General features: G+C 41.1%; 1 protein-coding gene across 3 annotated transcripts in view; it reads right to left on the bottom strand.

Moving 5' to 3' along the window:
• The window catches only part of TMEM243 (transmembrane protein 243), a 99,711-nt gene that overhangs the window by 31,170 nt on the left and 51,064 nt on the right, over window positions 1–17,477 (bottom strand). For all 3 annotated transcript variants that reach the window (XM_064575336.1, XM_045864785.3, XM_064575340.1), the window contains one exon: window positions 14,939–15,010. In XM_064575336.1, coding sequence (XP_064431406.1) covers window positions 14,939–14,995 — 57 coding nt within the window. In that variant the 5' untranslated portion in view covers window positions 14,996–15,010. The remainder of the gene's footprint in view (window positions 1–14,938; window positions 15,011–17,477) is intronic.

Raw genomic sequence — 17,477 nt, 5'->3', positions numbered from 1 at the left:
AATGAGAACAATAGAATAAGTAACTTTTTAAGGGTCTTCAGCATGAAAATCGTGTGACTCTTTGACCTTAAGAGCGGAGGCCAAAAATTAAAGAAAGAAAGAGAAAAATATAAATGTACCATAGTTCATAGTGCAGTCATATTAGCTTTTTATATAGTGACTTTGGATACTTTGGGCCTTTTTTTGGAGGGCTAAGATCTTTTTCACAAAGGTATTCTCCCTGTGATCCTTAGTACTGTATTTTTAGTACTGTATGCATAGCCCCGCACACTCCAGTCCAAACCTGCTAGCCTTGCTCTAGGCGCCTGTCTGTACTACTTACGGTGTTGTCTAAATAAACGTAACAGTGGGGTAATCACACTTCTTTTCTTAGAATAATGTCACTTTCATTTTTTTAAGGATGCCTAGACAGGAATACAACGATCTTACTGCTTAGAAATTCAGGTTCAGGGGCACCTGGGTGGCTCAGTCAGTTAAGCGTCCAACTCTTGGTTTTGGCTCAGGTCGTGATCTCAGGGTCATGGGATGGAGAGCCCCGGGTTGGGTTGGGGCTCCACACTCAGCGGGGAGTTGGCTTGAGGCTTCTCGCCCTCTGCCCCTCCCCCACCCTGCTCAAGCACACTCACTCTCGCTCTCAAATAAATAAAAATAAATCTTTTTAAAAAAGAAATTCAGGTTCAGAGAGAACAACAAACAGCTGAAGAAGTAAATGACATTATTTAAAATATCTATGATGTCTCTTGCTAACTATGGGAAATTTACCAAATTTTTTCACTGTAAAAAAATAGAGAAAAGTTAAAAAAAGAAAACAAGAATTAAAAAGTTCACAACTTGTCATTCTCACTTCTGACTTTTTCAATAAAATACATAGAATGTTATAGAATAGGTTTATTTTCCAGGGAAGAACTTGGGGGGGTGCTTTTTTTTTTAAGAAAGATATTAAGATCAGGAAGAAAAAATTAAATAACAACCAAGATAAAGAAATTCTTTTGCAACCTGTCCACCCAAAAGCGCACTTATTTTTCCTTCTTAGAGAGTCATTTATATTCTCCCCAGTGAAAATATTACCACCACCTCCTGTTTGGCAGACTTCCTTGACAATCCGTACGGTGAGATCAGACATCTGTTACTGTGCCTCTATTTGGGGAAAAGCTACTAACTCTCAGAATACACAAATGAAGAAATCTCATCTCTAATGCCCAGCATGGTGTTTTTCCACCCCACCGACTAAAAGAGAGATATGAGCAGAACCTCTGAATATCTAATGTAATTAGCTCTCCTCTCAACTGCGTCTTTTGTTGCCTCCCGTTAGCAGATTGAATCGCGGACTCCCAAATGGTATGTATACCCCAAAGCCTGTGACTGTGACCTTATTTAGAAAAAGTGTCTTTGCGGCTGTAATTAAGGTAAGAATCTCCAAATGAGAGCATCCTGGATTTTGGGGGCCTAAGTCCAACGACAAGTGTCTTTACAAGAAAAGACTGAAGGAATGCCAAGAGTTGCTGGCAGCCCCTAGAAACCAGGAAAGAGACATGGAACGGATTCTCCCTCAGAGCCCCCAGAAAGAAACACCCCTACTGACACCTTGATTTTGGACTTCTGGGCTCCAGAATTGTGAGAGAATTAATTTCTGTTGTTTTAAGCCACCCAATTTATGCTAATTTGGTGTAGCACTCCTAAGAAACTAATATTAGCGACTGCTACCTCCTTCACTAGAGGTATTGCCAAGATTTATTGATGTTGACAAAGCTCTCTCCTGGGATAAGTCCTCCAGAAGAACCACTTGTTCCAAAGTGAAAAAGATCTTAAGAAAATCATTAAGTCAGAGTACAGAGAGGGAAGGCTACCATCTGCCTGTAAAATAAGGACACTGAATTTTTAAAAGACATGCAGAACGTTAGCGTCATCCTACTGTGTATCCTCAGATGTGACACCTGACTCAAGGTACTAACCTCACTCATACTTTTGAAAGTCTTCTCCTATCATTGACCTTAGAACCTGTTGGCAAGTTGTACTAGTTGATGTTCTCTAGAGAAACAGAGTCAATAATAAATAAATAAATAAATAAATAAATAAATAAATAAATAAATAATAAATATATTTATTATCAAACAGAGGCTCATGCAATTATAAAGGTTGAGAAGTCCCACGATCTGCCATCAGCAAGCGGGAGACCCAGTAAAGCTGGTGATATAAATCAGACCTAGCCTAAAAGTCTGAGAACAGGGAAAGCTAATGATGTGGATTCCAATCCAGATCTGAAGGCCTGGGCACCAGGAGGGCCAAGGGCAGAAGAACATCAATGGCCCAGCTCAAGTACTCAGGAAAGGCCAAATTCTGCCTTTCTCCACTTTTTCGTTCTCTTCAAGCCCTCAACAGATTGGAGGATGCCCACCACATGGGAGAGGGCAAATTGCTTAACTGAGTCCACTGATTCAAACACTAATTTCATCTGGAAATGCCCTCACAGACACATGCAGAAATAATGTTTAGCCAAATATCTGGATGATCCAGTCAAGTTGACACATAAGATGAACCATCATACAAGTTATGCCAGCAAAACAATTTCATTCACTTATAGTCACAACTTCAAGTATTTCCCATCTTTCTTTGACAATTTAAATTACAATAACAGAGACCAAAGGCACCTGGGTGGCTCAGTCGGTTAAGCATCTGCCTTCGGCTCAGGTCATGATTCCGGAATCCTGGGATCAAGCTCCGCATCGGGCTCCCTGCTCAGCAGACAGCCTGCTTCTCCCTCGGTCCCTCCTCCTGCTCATGCTCTCCCTCTCTCAAATAGATATATAGAATCTTTAAAAAAAAAATGATGGAGACCAAAATTGAACTAGGACCCACATGACTTGTAAATTTTAAAAAATGTGTGTATGTGTGTGTGTGCATCCTCCCAAAATTTGAAGAAATGTCACTTTATACCCACCAGACTGGCAAAAATTAAAAATCTAACAGTATCATCTTGAGCAAAGGTATGAAACATTAGGAAATCTGAAACTCTGCTGCTGATACTTCTCCTGGGACAACTGCTGTACTCATTGTGGGGTAAAGAGTAAGATGTGAATACTTCCTACCCCCAACAGTTCTAAACCTAGGTATAGAGGAGAAACTCCTGACAAAGGCAACAAGAGACTTGCGACAGAAAGTAACATTATTTCTGATAACAAAAAAATAGAAACAGCCCAAATGTCCATTAACTAAAGAAGGGATTAAAAAAAAAGAAGGGATAAATAAATGGAACACAGTTCTAGAATGGAATATAGCAGTGACAATGGATGAACCACAATTTACATGGACCACCATGCCAACATGGATGAATCTCACAACCACAGCGGTGAACAGCAAGCAAAAATAAAAGCAAATTGCAGGATTACTCACAGCTCTGTGACAAGATACTAGAAGCTGCCTGCTCATACCCCTTAGGCTCTACCATTTCAGCACAGGTCAATCCAAGCCCTATGTCAGTCATTGCAACCCTCTGCCGGGGGGTTTCTTTCCGAAGCTCCCTCTGTCTGCACACAAGGCAGGCCAGAGTGCTCAGCAATTAACACCTAGGAGCCCGGCGTCAACCCATGATTGCCACGAGTTGCTATATTAATACTCTGGTTCCACCCGCCACCCCCTTGGGTGGGATGAATCTTTAGTGTCTATTCTACTCTGGCTCCTTAGTGTGACTCAGATGCAGTTGCCCAAAGTGGTAACTTCTTTTTTTTTTTTTTTAAGATTTTATTTATTTATTTGACAGAGAGAGACACAGCAAGAGAGGGAACACAAGCAGGGGGAGTGGGAGTGGGAGAAGCAGGCTTTCTGCGGAGCAGGGAGCCCGATTCAGGGCTCGATCCCAGGACCCTGGGATCATGACCTGAGCCGAAGGCAGACGCTTAACAACTGAGCCACCCAGGCGCCCCAAAGTGGTAACTTCTATGTTGGCTTTTCCTTCCTTGTTTTCCATTCCATTCCCTTCCTGGTTTTTTGTGGCTGTGATGGTTAATTGTATGTGTCAACTTAACTGAACTAAGGAGCTAAGCTGGTAAAACACTTCCGGGTGTGTCCAGGAGAATGTCTCTGAAAGAGATGAGTCTTTGAATGATAGCCTGAGCCAAGAAGATCGCCCTCCCCAATTCAGGTGGGCATCATCCCATCTTTTGAGGACCTGAACAGAACAAAGAGGCAGGTAGAGAACAAATTTTCTCGGTGCTTGAGCTAATACATCCATCTTCTGCCCTTGGACTTATGGTGCTACTGATGCTCAGACTTTCAGACTCAGGATTTACCCGATGGGGCCCTGATTCTCAGGCCTCTGGACTCAGACTGAATTACACCACCAGCTTTCCTGGTTCTGTGGCTCACAGACGGCAGATGGTGGGACTTCTAAGCCCCCACAACTGTGTGAGCCAATTCCTATAATAAAAATAAATCTCCTCTCATATCATCTATGTATATCCTATTGGTTCTATTTCTCTGGAGAACTCTGACTCATACAGTGGCTTACCTCCCAAAGAAACCACTCTCATTAGAACCCACATCTTGGAATGCGCTTCTGGACAGACAGAACTAACACAGTGGGATTCTATTTGTACGTGATTCAAAAATAAGGAGAATGGCAATACATTGTTAAGAGTCCGTAGAATAAGTAGTTAAGGGTACAGAAGCTAGAGCGAACTGCCAGGGCTTGAAACCGGGGCCTGCCACGTACTAGCTGCGTGACTTTTAGCAGGTCACTCAACCTCTCCTTGCCTCAGTCCAGTCAACTGCTGAATTGGGATGTTAATAACAATATTTACCCTTTCTGGTTGTTGTGAGGATTAGAGTTAAAATACAAAGAATTTAAAATAGTGTCTTACAAAAAGCAAGCACTCAAAGAATGTTAGATGTTACTATTATTATTTTTTTAAGGATTTATTTATTTATTTATTTTCAAGAGAAAGAGCAAGAGTGAGCACAAGCGCGAGGGGCTGAGGAAGAGGGAGAGAGAGAGAGAGTCTTTTTTTTTTTTTTTAAAGATTTTATTTATTTATTTGACAGAGAGAGACACAGTGAGAGCAGGAACACAAGCAGATGAGTCTGCTCAGGGGGAGTGGGAGAGGGAGAAGCAGGCTTCCCGCTGAGCAGGGAGCCCAATGCGGGGCTCGATCCCAGGACCCTGGAATCATGACCCGAGCCAAAGGCAGACGCTTAACGACTTGAACCACCCAGGCGCCCGGGGGGGGGGGGGGGGGGGCGGAGAGAGAGAGAGAGAGTCTTAAGCAGACTCCCTGCTGAGCACGGAGCCCGATGCCGGGCTCTATCTCATGACCCTGAGATCACGACCTGAGCCGAAACCCAGAGTCCACGCTCCACTGACTGAGCCACCCAGGCGCCCCTAGCTGTTACAATTATTAAGAATGTATACATGTGCAATAAAACCATAAGGGCCATGTTAAACACAAAATTCAGGAGAGTGGTTACTTTTGGAAGGGCAGGAGCTTGATGGGTTCGAAGAGAGGTATATGAGGGTCTCAAGGGTATTAGTCATGGTCTATTTTTTAAGCTGGGTAGCGGATATATTTTTATTTAATTATTATGCTTTATAACTTACATATAAATTATATCATTTCAAATATCAAAAAGTGCATACTTTTTAGAATTGTAAAAAGATAAAACAATTTCTACCAAATACATTCAAACTTTTGTAACCTTTAAGAGCTCAGGGTGCTCTCTGCTTCAGCTAGAGTCAGCCCCCCACCATTTCCCCAGTATTCCCTGGGGGCACCACCCTTTTGGACTTCACTCACAGTGGCCCCTTTGAGGAAAGTTTCCAGGACACCTGTACCCTGCAAGGTCTCTGGGACCCAGCCCAAATCACATCACCCTTCGGAAGACATTCAGCAACCCTGTGCTGTTGTCATGGGTATTCTACAAGACTGAGGAATCACTGACCTCTACCTCAGAAACTAATAATACAGTATATGTTAATTAATTGAATTTAAAAATAAATACATAAAAAAATAAATAATAAATAAAAATAAAAAATAGATTTATACATAAAAAATATCTTGGTTTTTAAAATTCCTTCTTTCTTTTCAATAAGCATTGCCCTTAACACATTAAACAATTAGTATATGATACTTTTAGAAAAAAAAACTTGTGCAAAATAATAGTATGCTCAGGGGGGCGCCTGGGTGGCTCAGCCGGTAAGCATCTACCTTCGGCTCAGGTCATGATCCCAGGGTCCTAGGATCCAGCCCCGCATCGGGCTCCCTGCTCCTCGGGAAGCCTGCTTCTCCCTCTCCCATTCCCCCTGCTTGTGTTCCCTGTCTCGCTGTGTCTCTCTCTGTCAAATAAATAAATAAAATCTTTAAAAAAAAAAAAAAAGAAAATTCAATGGAAATATCTGTAAGATAAATTACAGTAGCAACTATGGATCCAATTAGGGGAGTTTGGGTCAGAAATCATAGATTATGCTTATAAGTAATCACCCCAAGAGCAGATGGGAAAGGTGGATGTGTTCAGAAGGGAGTGAAATAAATGCCTGCTGAGATGAAGTTAGTTTTCTAAGAGTGCTAGTTCTAATCTGAAACCTAAATAAGAAATCCCATGGGGTGCCTAGGCAGGTCAGTTGGTTAAGCATCTGCCTTCGGCTCAGGTCCTGATCCCAGGGTCCTGGGATCGAGCCCCGCATCGGGCTCCCTGCTCGGCAGGAAGCCTGCTTCTCCCTCTCCCACTCCCCCTGCTTGTGTTCCCTCTCTCACTGTGTCTCTCTCTGTGTCAAATAAATAAATAAATAAAACCTTTAAAAAAAATAATAGTATTCTCACAAATCATCATTCAGCTATAACCGCTGTCAATATCTTGATGTATACCCTTCCAGATTTTATGTTATACATTTCAAAACAAAATTACATTATAAAGAAATGCTCTGAAGGGATATCCTTTTTTTAACTTAATATGGGAACATTTTAACTTAAGCTGGGAACATCTTTCTTTGTGCTTTTTTTTTTCAGTTAGACTCCTTTGTAGGAATAAACAGAAGAGACTTGACTGCTGCTGGGTCAGCAAACAGAGGAAGCGTTTGCTGTAAGGATCCCTGGCGCTCAGAAATACAGGGATCCAGGAGGCTCCTAGAAAGGGAAATTAAGAATGACCGGGCCGTTGGGCGCCTGGGTGGCTCAATCGTTAAGCGTCTGCCTTCGGCTCAGGTCATGATCCCAGGGTCCTGGGATCGAGCCCTGCATCAGGCTCCGTCCTCCAGGGGAAGCCTGCTTCTCCCTCTCCGACTCCCGCTGCTTGTGTTCCTGCTCCCCTCCTATTTCTGTCTCTGTCAAATAAATAAATAAAATCTTAAAAAAAAAAAAAAAAGAATGACCGGGCCGCACAGAGCTGGAAGCTCCAGGGAGGCCCGCAAGGAGTGTGGGATCTTCCCTCCGGGGTACCACTGTCCACGTGACTTGCACCTCAGTGTCTACTGATGCTATGATTCTATCTCTTCTTCCTATCGCCAGGCTTCCCTGATCTAGGTAGCGTTTTTAGCTCCTTGTTGAGTTTCATCTTCCAAACATAACTTGAACTTACTGAACCTTTGGCTTATTATTGACCCATTATTACCCTCCACCTTCTCCTTATCTCATGGATTTTCTCCTTTATTCTGCCAATCACTTATATCTCTCCAGTTTCCATGTCAGATGCTTGTGACTGAGACCCTGAGTCTCCACAGGGCAGAGATATTTGTGTCATGCCTTTCTATAGGTTCATGGTCAAGAGATGAGCTGTCCTTCGGCCAGGTGCCTTGCGCCTGGTCCATCATTGAGTTGTGTCCTGCAAAAGACAAATTCCCTGCCCTCTCCCAGTCCCCCGGGGTGGGGGGAAGCCTTTGGTGTAAACCGTTTCTGGCTAGAATTGTGGTGCCTTCTTGTGGAGACTTTAAGTATTACAAGCACCGTGATTTTCTTCCAGAATCCATTTCCAATTATGGGTACATTAATTTAGGATGATGAACTCAACTACAGGCTGACAACCAGAATTTTAAGAATGGAATAGAATAGAACAGAAGAGAAAATATAAGATTTCATCATAGTTAGTAAGACTAAGTGTGGTTTTCATGAAACTTCTATTTCAGATGTGTGTGTGTGTGTGTGTGTAAATGTGTGTGGTATGTGTAAACCAATGTATATGATACTTCAAAAATTTAAGAACTGCCATGACATAGAAAAAGAGACACCCACCATATACAAATAGCACAGTTGCACTGGTGGAAACCGGGTTACCCTCCACCTGTCATAGATGGGCATGGTTGTGAAGCAAAATGTTTCTTTCTTCCTTTTTTAAAGATTTATTTACTTATTTCGGGGGGGCAGAGAGAGAGAGGAACTCAAGCAGACTCCACACTGAATGTGGCGCCCGACACAGGGCTCGATCTCACAACCTTAAGATCACAACCTGAGCCAAAACCAAGAGTCCCACAACCAACCAGCTGCACCATCCATGCACCCCAAATGTTTATTTCTTAATATAGGTCATGTCAAAAGAGTTTTAAAGACATTGTTCTAGAATACAACTCAATATAGGCAGACCTCAGAGATATTGTGGGTTTGGTTCCAGACCACTGCAATAAAGCAAGTATCTCAATAAATGGAGTCAAATGAATGTTTTAATGTTCCAGTACATATAAAATTTATGTTTATACTCTACCATCGTCTATTAACTGTGCAACAGCATTATGTCTTTTAAAAAAGTACATCTTAATTAAATAACACTTGATTGCTAAAAAACGCTAACCATCATCTGAGCTTTCAGCAAGGTGTGATCACTGATCACAGAGTGTCATAACAAAAATAATAATATTTAGAAAGTTTGAAATAGTGTAAGAGTTACCAAACTGTGACACAGAAACACAAAGTGAGCAAATGCTGTTGGAAAAATGGTGCTAATAGACTTGCTCAAAGCAGGAAAGTTCCCAGGACACCTGTACCCTGGTGTTAAAAAAAAAATGCAATATCTGCTGACAATAAAACAAGGTATGCCTGTATAGTTTGCATTATCATTTTTAATAATTGCATAGTGTTTGTATACATGTGCTATAATTCATATACTCTCTCTTTCTTCCTTCTCCTCCTTTTTCTTTCCTTCGATCTTTCTCTCTCTCTTTCCCTCTCTCCCACCCCCTCATACCCACACATGTTGAACATTACTGATTTTAACCATAGCTACTATTGGCTGTTTAGATCGGGCAGGAAGTGAGCGGAATGGTTAAGAGCATGGACATAGAGCTAGACAGCTGAAGCTAAATCATGACTCTTCCACTTACCAGGCATATGACCAGATACATAACCTCTGTGTGTCTCAGCCCTTCATCTGTAAAATGGGGATGATAAAAATAATAGTATTTCCCCCATATTGTTTTTTATAAGGTCTGCATGAATTAAGGTGTGTGATGTGTTCAAGCAAGTGTCTAGGACATAGTAAATACTCAATTAAATGTTAGTTATTATCATTATTTAGATTGTGTCCACTTTTTCACTATCACAAGTAAAATACTGATACAACAAGGATATTTGTAGCAAAATCTTTGGAAAACAGACTTAAGTCTACTTATGGAAATAGAATTGCTAGAGGAAGCATGTACATTTTGAAGGTTTTAAAACATTTCTGCTAAATTATCACCTGAGAGGATATACCACAGTGTTTGAGATCCCACTGCCCAAAACTCTAGTCAACACTGGATATTATGATTTAAACCAAAAGCTTTGCCAATTTGATCAAGGAATAATGATATTTATTATTACATAAAGTTGCTTCTCTGTGATTACTAGTAAGGTAGAATAATTTTTCAAATGCTTACTGCCATTAATATTTGACGCTCCAGTAGGGCACCTTGACAGTGTGTCTTTTTTTTTTTTTTTTTTAGATTTATTTATTTATTTGAGGGATGCCTGGGTGGCTCAGTTGGTTAAGCGTCTGCCTTCGGCTCAGGTCATGATTCCAGGGTCCTGGGATCGAGCCCCGTGTCAGGCTCCCTGCTCAGCGGGAAGACTGCTTCTCCCTCTCCCACTCCCCCTGCTTGTGTTCCCTCTCTCACTGTGTCTCTCTCTGTCAAATAAATAAAATCTTTAAAAAAAAAGATTTATTTATTTATTTGAGAGAGAAAGAGAGTGTGTGCGTGCACAGGAGGGGGGAAGGAGAGAGAGAGAATCTTAAGCAGGCTCTACGCCCAGCATGGAACCCTACACAGGGCTCAGTCTCACGACCCTGAGGTCATAACCCTGAGATCATGACCTGAGCTAAAACCAAGAGTTGGACGCTCAACCTATTGAGCCACCCAGGCGCCCTGACAGTGAGTCCTGATGTAGAGTTGCTCTTACATGTATCTTTCCCAATTAAACTGTGAGGTCTCACTTTTTACTCTTCCTCTCTGACTGAACACAAATCTGCACACAACTGGTCCCAATACATTTTAGCTGAACTAGGGATCATGGTCACTATATCTGATCTCTGAGTTGAATTTTTGAGCAGAATTATCTGGCAGTCAGAAAAAGGAAGACATCACTGATCTCTCTACTCTCAAAATGCCCTTGGGCAGAGGGAAGCGGTATCCTTTTCTTGTGCTCCTGAGAACTGTTTGACTATGTAAGAGTGTTTAAATGCATTTCTTTTCTATTACTGCTTCTCTCTGGTAGTAATATGTTGAAATGTTCCCCTTCTCCAAGGAAAAAAATTGTTTTCATATTTGAGACTACACAAATACCATAGTTCCAAATGGGACTGCCTTTTCATCACCAACAAATATTTCTAAAACAAGACTGGATGCGAGGCAGGGGAAAGGTATGTGGGTTGGGGGTGATGGAGGGAATGGGTATGTATTCAAAGTGCAAAATACATTCTCTTCCCACAAGGAAGTTAGCACTTAGTTGGTGAAGGAAACAACATAGTGTGGGGGGATGATGCTGAAGGGGCATCCAGAAATTGACATTCTGGGGATGCCTGGGTAGCTCAGCCAGTTAAGCAACTGCCTTCAGCTCTGGTCATGGTCCCAGGGTCCTGGGATCGAGTTCCACATCAGGCTCTTTGCTCAGTGGAAAGGCTGCTTCTCCCTCTGCCTGCTGCTCCCCTTGCTTGTGCTCTCTCTCTCTCTCTGAGAAATAAATAAGTAAATAAATAAAATCTTTATTTAAAAAAAAGAAATTGACATTCTGTCCCCAGGCTGCTGTCACCTACTGTGTCAACTTGCATAAATCCCTCAACCTCTCTGCAATTTTGTTTCTTTACCTGGGAAATTCAGAACAGATTATGTTTCTAGCATCTGCCTGTGAGCTATTTGGTGTAAGGGATAAAGGGACAGAACCAGAGAGACATGGTAAGACTCCTAAATGGTCACTGTCAGGTAAGAGATGGGCCAGACACGGGAGAAGGGTTTAAAGTGGGGGATGATATGTCCAGTTGGGGCAATCTAGGGAGATTTATATAGAGGTTAGAATCTGATTTCAAGCTATACAACAAAGCTGTGGTAATCAAAACAGTATGGGACTGGGACAAAAATAGACATATAGATCAATGGAACAGAATAGACAGCCCAGAAATAAACCCACCCTTATATGGTCAGTTAAACTATGACAAAGGAGGCAAGAATGTACAATGAGGAAAAACAGTCTCTTCAATAAATGGTGCTGGGAAAACTGGACAGCTACATGCTAAAGAATGAAACTGGGCCACTTTCTTACACCATACACAAAAATAAACTCAAAATGGATTAAGGACTTAAATATGAGACCTGAAACCATAAAACCCCTGCAAGAAAACATAGGCAGTAATCTCTTGGATATTGTCAGCCTTAACAACATTTTTCTAGATATGTCTCCTTAGGCAAGGGTAACAAAAGCAAACATAAACTATTGGGACTATATCAAACTAAAAAGCTTTGCACAGCAAAGGAAACCATCAACATCATAAAAAAAAAGTAACCTAATGAATGGGAGAACATATTTGCAAATGATGTATCTGGTAAGGGGTTAATATAACAAATATATAAAGAACTTATACAATTCAACACCAACACCCCCCAAATAATCTAATTAAAAAATGGGCAGAGGACCTGAAATAGACATTTTTCTGAAGAAGATATACAGATGCCCAATGGACCCATGAAAAGACGCTAAACATCACCCATCATTGGGGAAATACAAATCAAAACCACAGTGAGATATCACCTCACACCTGTCAGAACAGTTAGTATCAAAAAGACAAGAAATAACAAGTATGGGTGAGGATATAGAGAAACGGGAACCCTCATGTTCTGTTGGTGTCAATGTAAATTGGTGTAGCAACTACGGAAAACAGTATGGAGGCTCCTCAAAAAAAATAAAAATGGGAATACCATGCAATCCAGTAATTTTAGTGCTGGGTATTTACCCCGAGAAAATGAAAACATTAATTTGAAAAGATATATGTACGCTTACATTTATTGCAGCATCATTTACAATAGCCAAGATACAGAAGAAACCTACTTGCCCAATGACTAATGAATGGATAAAGAAGATGTGATTAATATATATATACACACACACACACATATATATGTGATGTGTATATATGATATGTATATATATGATATATATGAGAGATATATATATATATATGATGGAATATTACTCAGCCTTAAAAAAAGAAATGATATCTTGCCATTTGCAAAAACATGGATGGACTCAAAGGGTATTATACTAAGTGAAATAAGTCAGACAAATGAAACCAGACCCATAGAGTTAATGAGGTTGAAACTAACAGGAAATTTAAAGCTTATTTTTCAGAGATCTGTTTCTCCCTCATCGGCTACTGTTTCTTTTCAGACTCCACTAACAGATCCACTGGAAGGTCACTGATATGGTTCCAACCTATGAACAAACATGGCCCTGCATTCCTTACCCTAGATTAATGAGTCCAAGACCACATCCGGTTTATACAGGCTCTAGGAACACACCTATAGCTCTCTCCTTGTCCTAAGATAACCTCCTGACATCAGAAGGTGAATTCTGCCTCATTTTAATATTAAGTGTCCACCCCAAAGTGAACATGGGATGCATTTTACATATATGTTTGTACAATGTGCATGCTCTATCTGTCCTCACAAATAGTCATAAATTTCTCCACCTTCTTCATCAATATGTATGTAATTCCAACCCCAGGATTATAAAAAACTTGTTCTAATCTTAGTCCAGGAAACAGATTTGAGCCAGCCTCCTGTCTCTCGTTTGACTGTCTCTAGAATAAACCCTTTTCTTGCTACATACTCAGTGTCTCAGTGATTGGCTTTGCTGTGCATGGGGAGATGAACTTGGGCTCCATTACAACAAATACCATACAATTTCACTTATATGCAGAATCTAAAAAACAAAACAAACAAACAGAAGCAGACTCATAAATATGGAGAACAAGCTGGTGGTGGCCAGAGGGGAGCAGGTGAGGGGATGAGTGAAATAAATAAAGGAGATTTTATTTAAAATAAAAGGAGAGGTACAAACTTCCAGTTATAAAATAGATAAGTCGGAATGGTAAAAACTACAGCATAGGGAATAGAGTCACTAATAGCGTTGCCTGGTGACAGATGGCAACCACACTTACACTTACTATGGGGAACACTGCATAACTATGGAGTGGTTGAATCACTATGTTATACACCTGAAACTAACATAACATTGTATGTCAACCGCACTTCAATTAAAAAAAGAGAGAGAAAGGAGTTAGAATCTGAGCTGGACCTGGCAGGGAAGAGTGTTCAGTAGGTAGAACAGGGGGCAGGGGAGGCAAAATCTGGAAAACGGCATGAGCAAAGAACAAAAGCCAGGGCGAGAAAGTACCAGACATGTCCCTGGGACAGGGAATAGAGCCGTTTGGCTAGAACAGAGGGCTCATGCAAGTATCCACAGAGATTCCATGTGAAGAATGAAAGCTTTATAGGGGAGGGCCTTGACCATGCAGTGCAGGAGTTTACCCTCAGGGCTCTAGGTCACAAGCAAGAAGGGTGTCCCCTGTGTGCACCTGATTCCATGGGGTTTCCAGGAGTACTGAGTTGAGAGAGAAGACCGCTGTGGTCTGTGAGTGCTGTGTGCGCTGATAAGAGTGAGGGACAGCAGTGGGGCACAGAGGGGCTCTTCTGTGACCCATGTTTGTCATTCCAACCCTAAGTCCTAGGAGGACTTAAAGGTTTTATTTTATTTTATTTTTTATTTTTTAAGATTTTATTTATATATTTGTCAGAGAGAGAGAGAGCACAAGCAGGGGGAGTGGCAGGTAGAGGGAGAAGCAGGCTCCCCACCGAGCAAGGAGCCCCAAGCGGGACTCATCCCAGGATTCCCGGATCATGACCTGAGCTGAAGGCAGACGCTTGACTGAGCCACCCAGGCATCCCAGGGACTTGAAGGTTTTAGAACAGAGTCCACACAAAAGCAGGGTTTTAGTGCAAGTAACGTGTGTGATATATAGATCAGTCTGGATAAATAAGAGACTGGAGGAGAGAAACTGGTTAGAAGGCTATTATATATTCAAGGCCTCGCAACTAACTGGGGATGAGCAGCAAGCTTAAAGACCTTATGACTCCAAGAGCTGGTTGCAAGGAAAGGCCAATAGGAAACTCCCAGCAGGAAGCTGGCGACCCAGGCCTGGAAGGCGGGGGAGGTGAGGAAAGGGTCCAGCGAGGGACAGACAGTAGAATCACAGAAGAGAGGAGCGGAAGAGCTAGCGGGAAGAAGAGATTCTGAAAGGTTCCAAGCGGAGGAGGGGCCCATGCTTTGGTTTTTTCTTTTCCGTCCAGTACATGTGGTGGGAGGCAATCTACTGCAGTGGTTAGAGGCAAGAGCTTTGCAGCCAGACAGACAGGAAATGATTTTTGGCCACTGAGGTTCGGTTAGTGGCCCCACCACTGGTGGAATATGTGATTATCTACAAGTCATTTCGAATCTACCTGAGCTTCTGTTTCCTCTCTGCAGATGGAGATATTAACACCTCCTGACTGGGCCATGGGGAAGATATTCACCTGGAACAGAGTAAAGACAATAAACAATAGCTATTGGTAAAAGTATAATTTTTATATTTTTATATGTACTGAGAGTAGAAGGGTTCAACATTGCTGCTGGTGGCTAAAAAGTAGTTCAGGTTAGACAGCCCTTGAGGGAAATAGAAAAGGGAGCCCTTTTGTGATCAAACCTCTGGATTCTCCTTTTTTCTGTCTCTTAAAAAATTTTATTAAGACATTTTCAAACAAACATAAAAGTGGAAGGAATAGTATAACAAAATCCTTTGTACCTATCACCCAGTTTTGCCAATCTTGTGTGGTTTTGGGGGGCGATGGAATTATTTAAATGCAAATCCCAGGTATGATTTCATATAATCTTTTTAAAAGAATACACAGGGGCACCTGGGTGGCACAGTGGCTTAAGCATCCGACTCTTGGTTTCAGCTCGGGTCTTGATCTCAGGGTCATGAGATCGTGCCCTGCATCAAGCTCAATGCTCAGCAGGGAGTCTGCTTGAGATTCTCTTTCCCTCTTCCTCTGCCCTCATGTTCATGCTCTCTCTCTCAAATAAGTAAGTAAATCTTTAAAAAGAAATTAAAAATAAATAAAAGAACACACAGGTTCATTTTCCAGCAGTATCATGGAGGAGGTATCTTTGGGAAATACTTCACTAAAATTTTTTTTTAATGCTGGATTAAATTAAGGGGAAAAATCCTTTAAAATGCATTGATGAGTTGTCAAGAAGGAAAGGAATTCTCAGACAAAAAACAAAGCGAAAGTAAAAATCAGAGCAGGCAAAGAACTGAAACTGGCTTTCACCTTGAGGGTTTTAACTAAACCCAGATGAGCTTGCGTTTCCATTTTTAATGGTATCTATGGATTCAGGGGACAGAGCCCCAGATCTAGAATTGATACCAGGTGGAGAGCATCGTAAAAGCTTCCCATTCTTCCACATTTATGCTGGGTGCCAAAGGGCTACATCCACAGGGTGAATGTAAAGTAGAAATAATGAGCTTTTCATGGAGCAACAAGGAAAATTGATTGTCTCAAACCTTGATATTGGGTGAAGATAAAACAACAAGAATTTATGACCACAAAATGCCCTCATGATAGAGCTCAGCCCCCACACAGCACTATTAGGGTATTGTGGATAAAGAAAAGCCCTCAGGGCAAACATTTAAAGTGGCCCTGGGTTTGCAGAGCCTGCAGCCTCTGGAAAACATATATTCTCCTTGGAGGAAAACACTTTAAAGTCAGGCCTCTGAGCATTCCCCCAGAGAAAGTTCCAAGAAATCTGAACTCACTTCAACAATCCCAGTGTTCATAAAGAAACAAATAGCCAGGAACAAGAGCTTAGAGAAACAGCAGGCAGCAGACCCCAGAAGTAGAACCACAAAGACTCTCAGTGTAAGAAGGATAAAGTGTCATAATATGAGAGCCACCATTTTCACTCTCATCCTCCAAAGCTGTACGGGAAGCTTGCAGGGAACAAAAGCTCCCAAGAGCAAACCCCAGCAGATTACTTAGCCCTGCCCCCCGTCAAGGGTGGGGTGATTCCGCCTCCAGCAAAGACATTTGGGAACCATGGCAACAGGCCCCTCCCCCAGAAGATCAGCAAGAACAGCCAGCCAAGACCAAGTTTACCCATCAGTGAGAACGGCACATCTCCAGGGCTAGGGGAATACTGCACATAGAATTCATGACTTTTTCCCCGTGATTCTTTAGTTTTTTAGTTAATTCCTTTTCTCTTTCCTTTTTCACCCAATTTCTTTTTTATTTTTAATCTTTTTTTAATTTTCATTTTTACAGTTACATTCAATCCTTTCATTGTATTTAATTTTATTTCTGTATATATATATATATAAATATATAAAACTTTTTCTTTCTTTACAATTTTGGGATGTAGTTTTTTCTAACAGACCAAAATACACCCAGAATCTAGTGTATGACTCTGTTCTTGTCACCTGTCTGATCATAGTCTCTCTTTTCTTCTTCTTCTTTTTTTTTTTTTAAGGTATTTTTTAATTTTCATTTTACAGTTACATTCTATCCTTTCAATGTATTTAATTTTATTTTTGTGTATATATGTCTTTCTTTCTTTACAATTTTGAGAGGTAGTTTCTTCTAACAAACTGAACAAAATATACTCAGGTTATAGTGTATTGCTCTGTTCTGTTCACCTGTCTGTTTATATTCCTTCCTTTTTTGTGTGTGTCTTTTAATTTTCATTTTTACAGTAACATTTTATCCTTCCATTGTATTTAATTTTATTTTTGTACATACATAAATTTCTCTTTTTTTACAATTTTGGGATCTAGTTTTCTAACAAACAGACCAAAATACACACAGGATCCAGTGTATTGCTCTGTTCTGTTCACCTGTCTGATTATATTCTCTCCCTCTTTTTTTAATTTTAATTTTTTTTTTTTTTGGATCGCTTCTGATTTGTTTAGTGTATATTTCTCTGGGGTCGTTGTTCCCATTTTAG

Source organism: Mirounga angustirostris, unplaced genomic scaffold (assembly GCF_029215605.1).
Source record: "Mirounga angustirostris isolate CCGP_5_RB_7025 unplaced genomic scaffold, mMirAng1.0.hap1 SCAF_12, whole genome shotgun sequence".
NCBI classification, from domain to species: domain Eukaryota; kingdom Metazoa; phylum Chordata; class Mammalia; order Carnivora; family Phocidae; genus Mirounga; species Mirounga angustirostris.
Note: the sequence above shows the minus strand (reverse complement) of the source record. Positions and strands in the feature narration are given on the sequence as shown.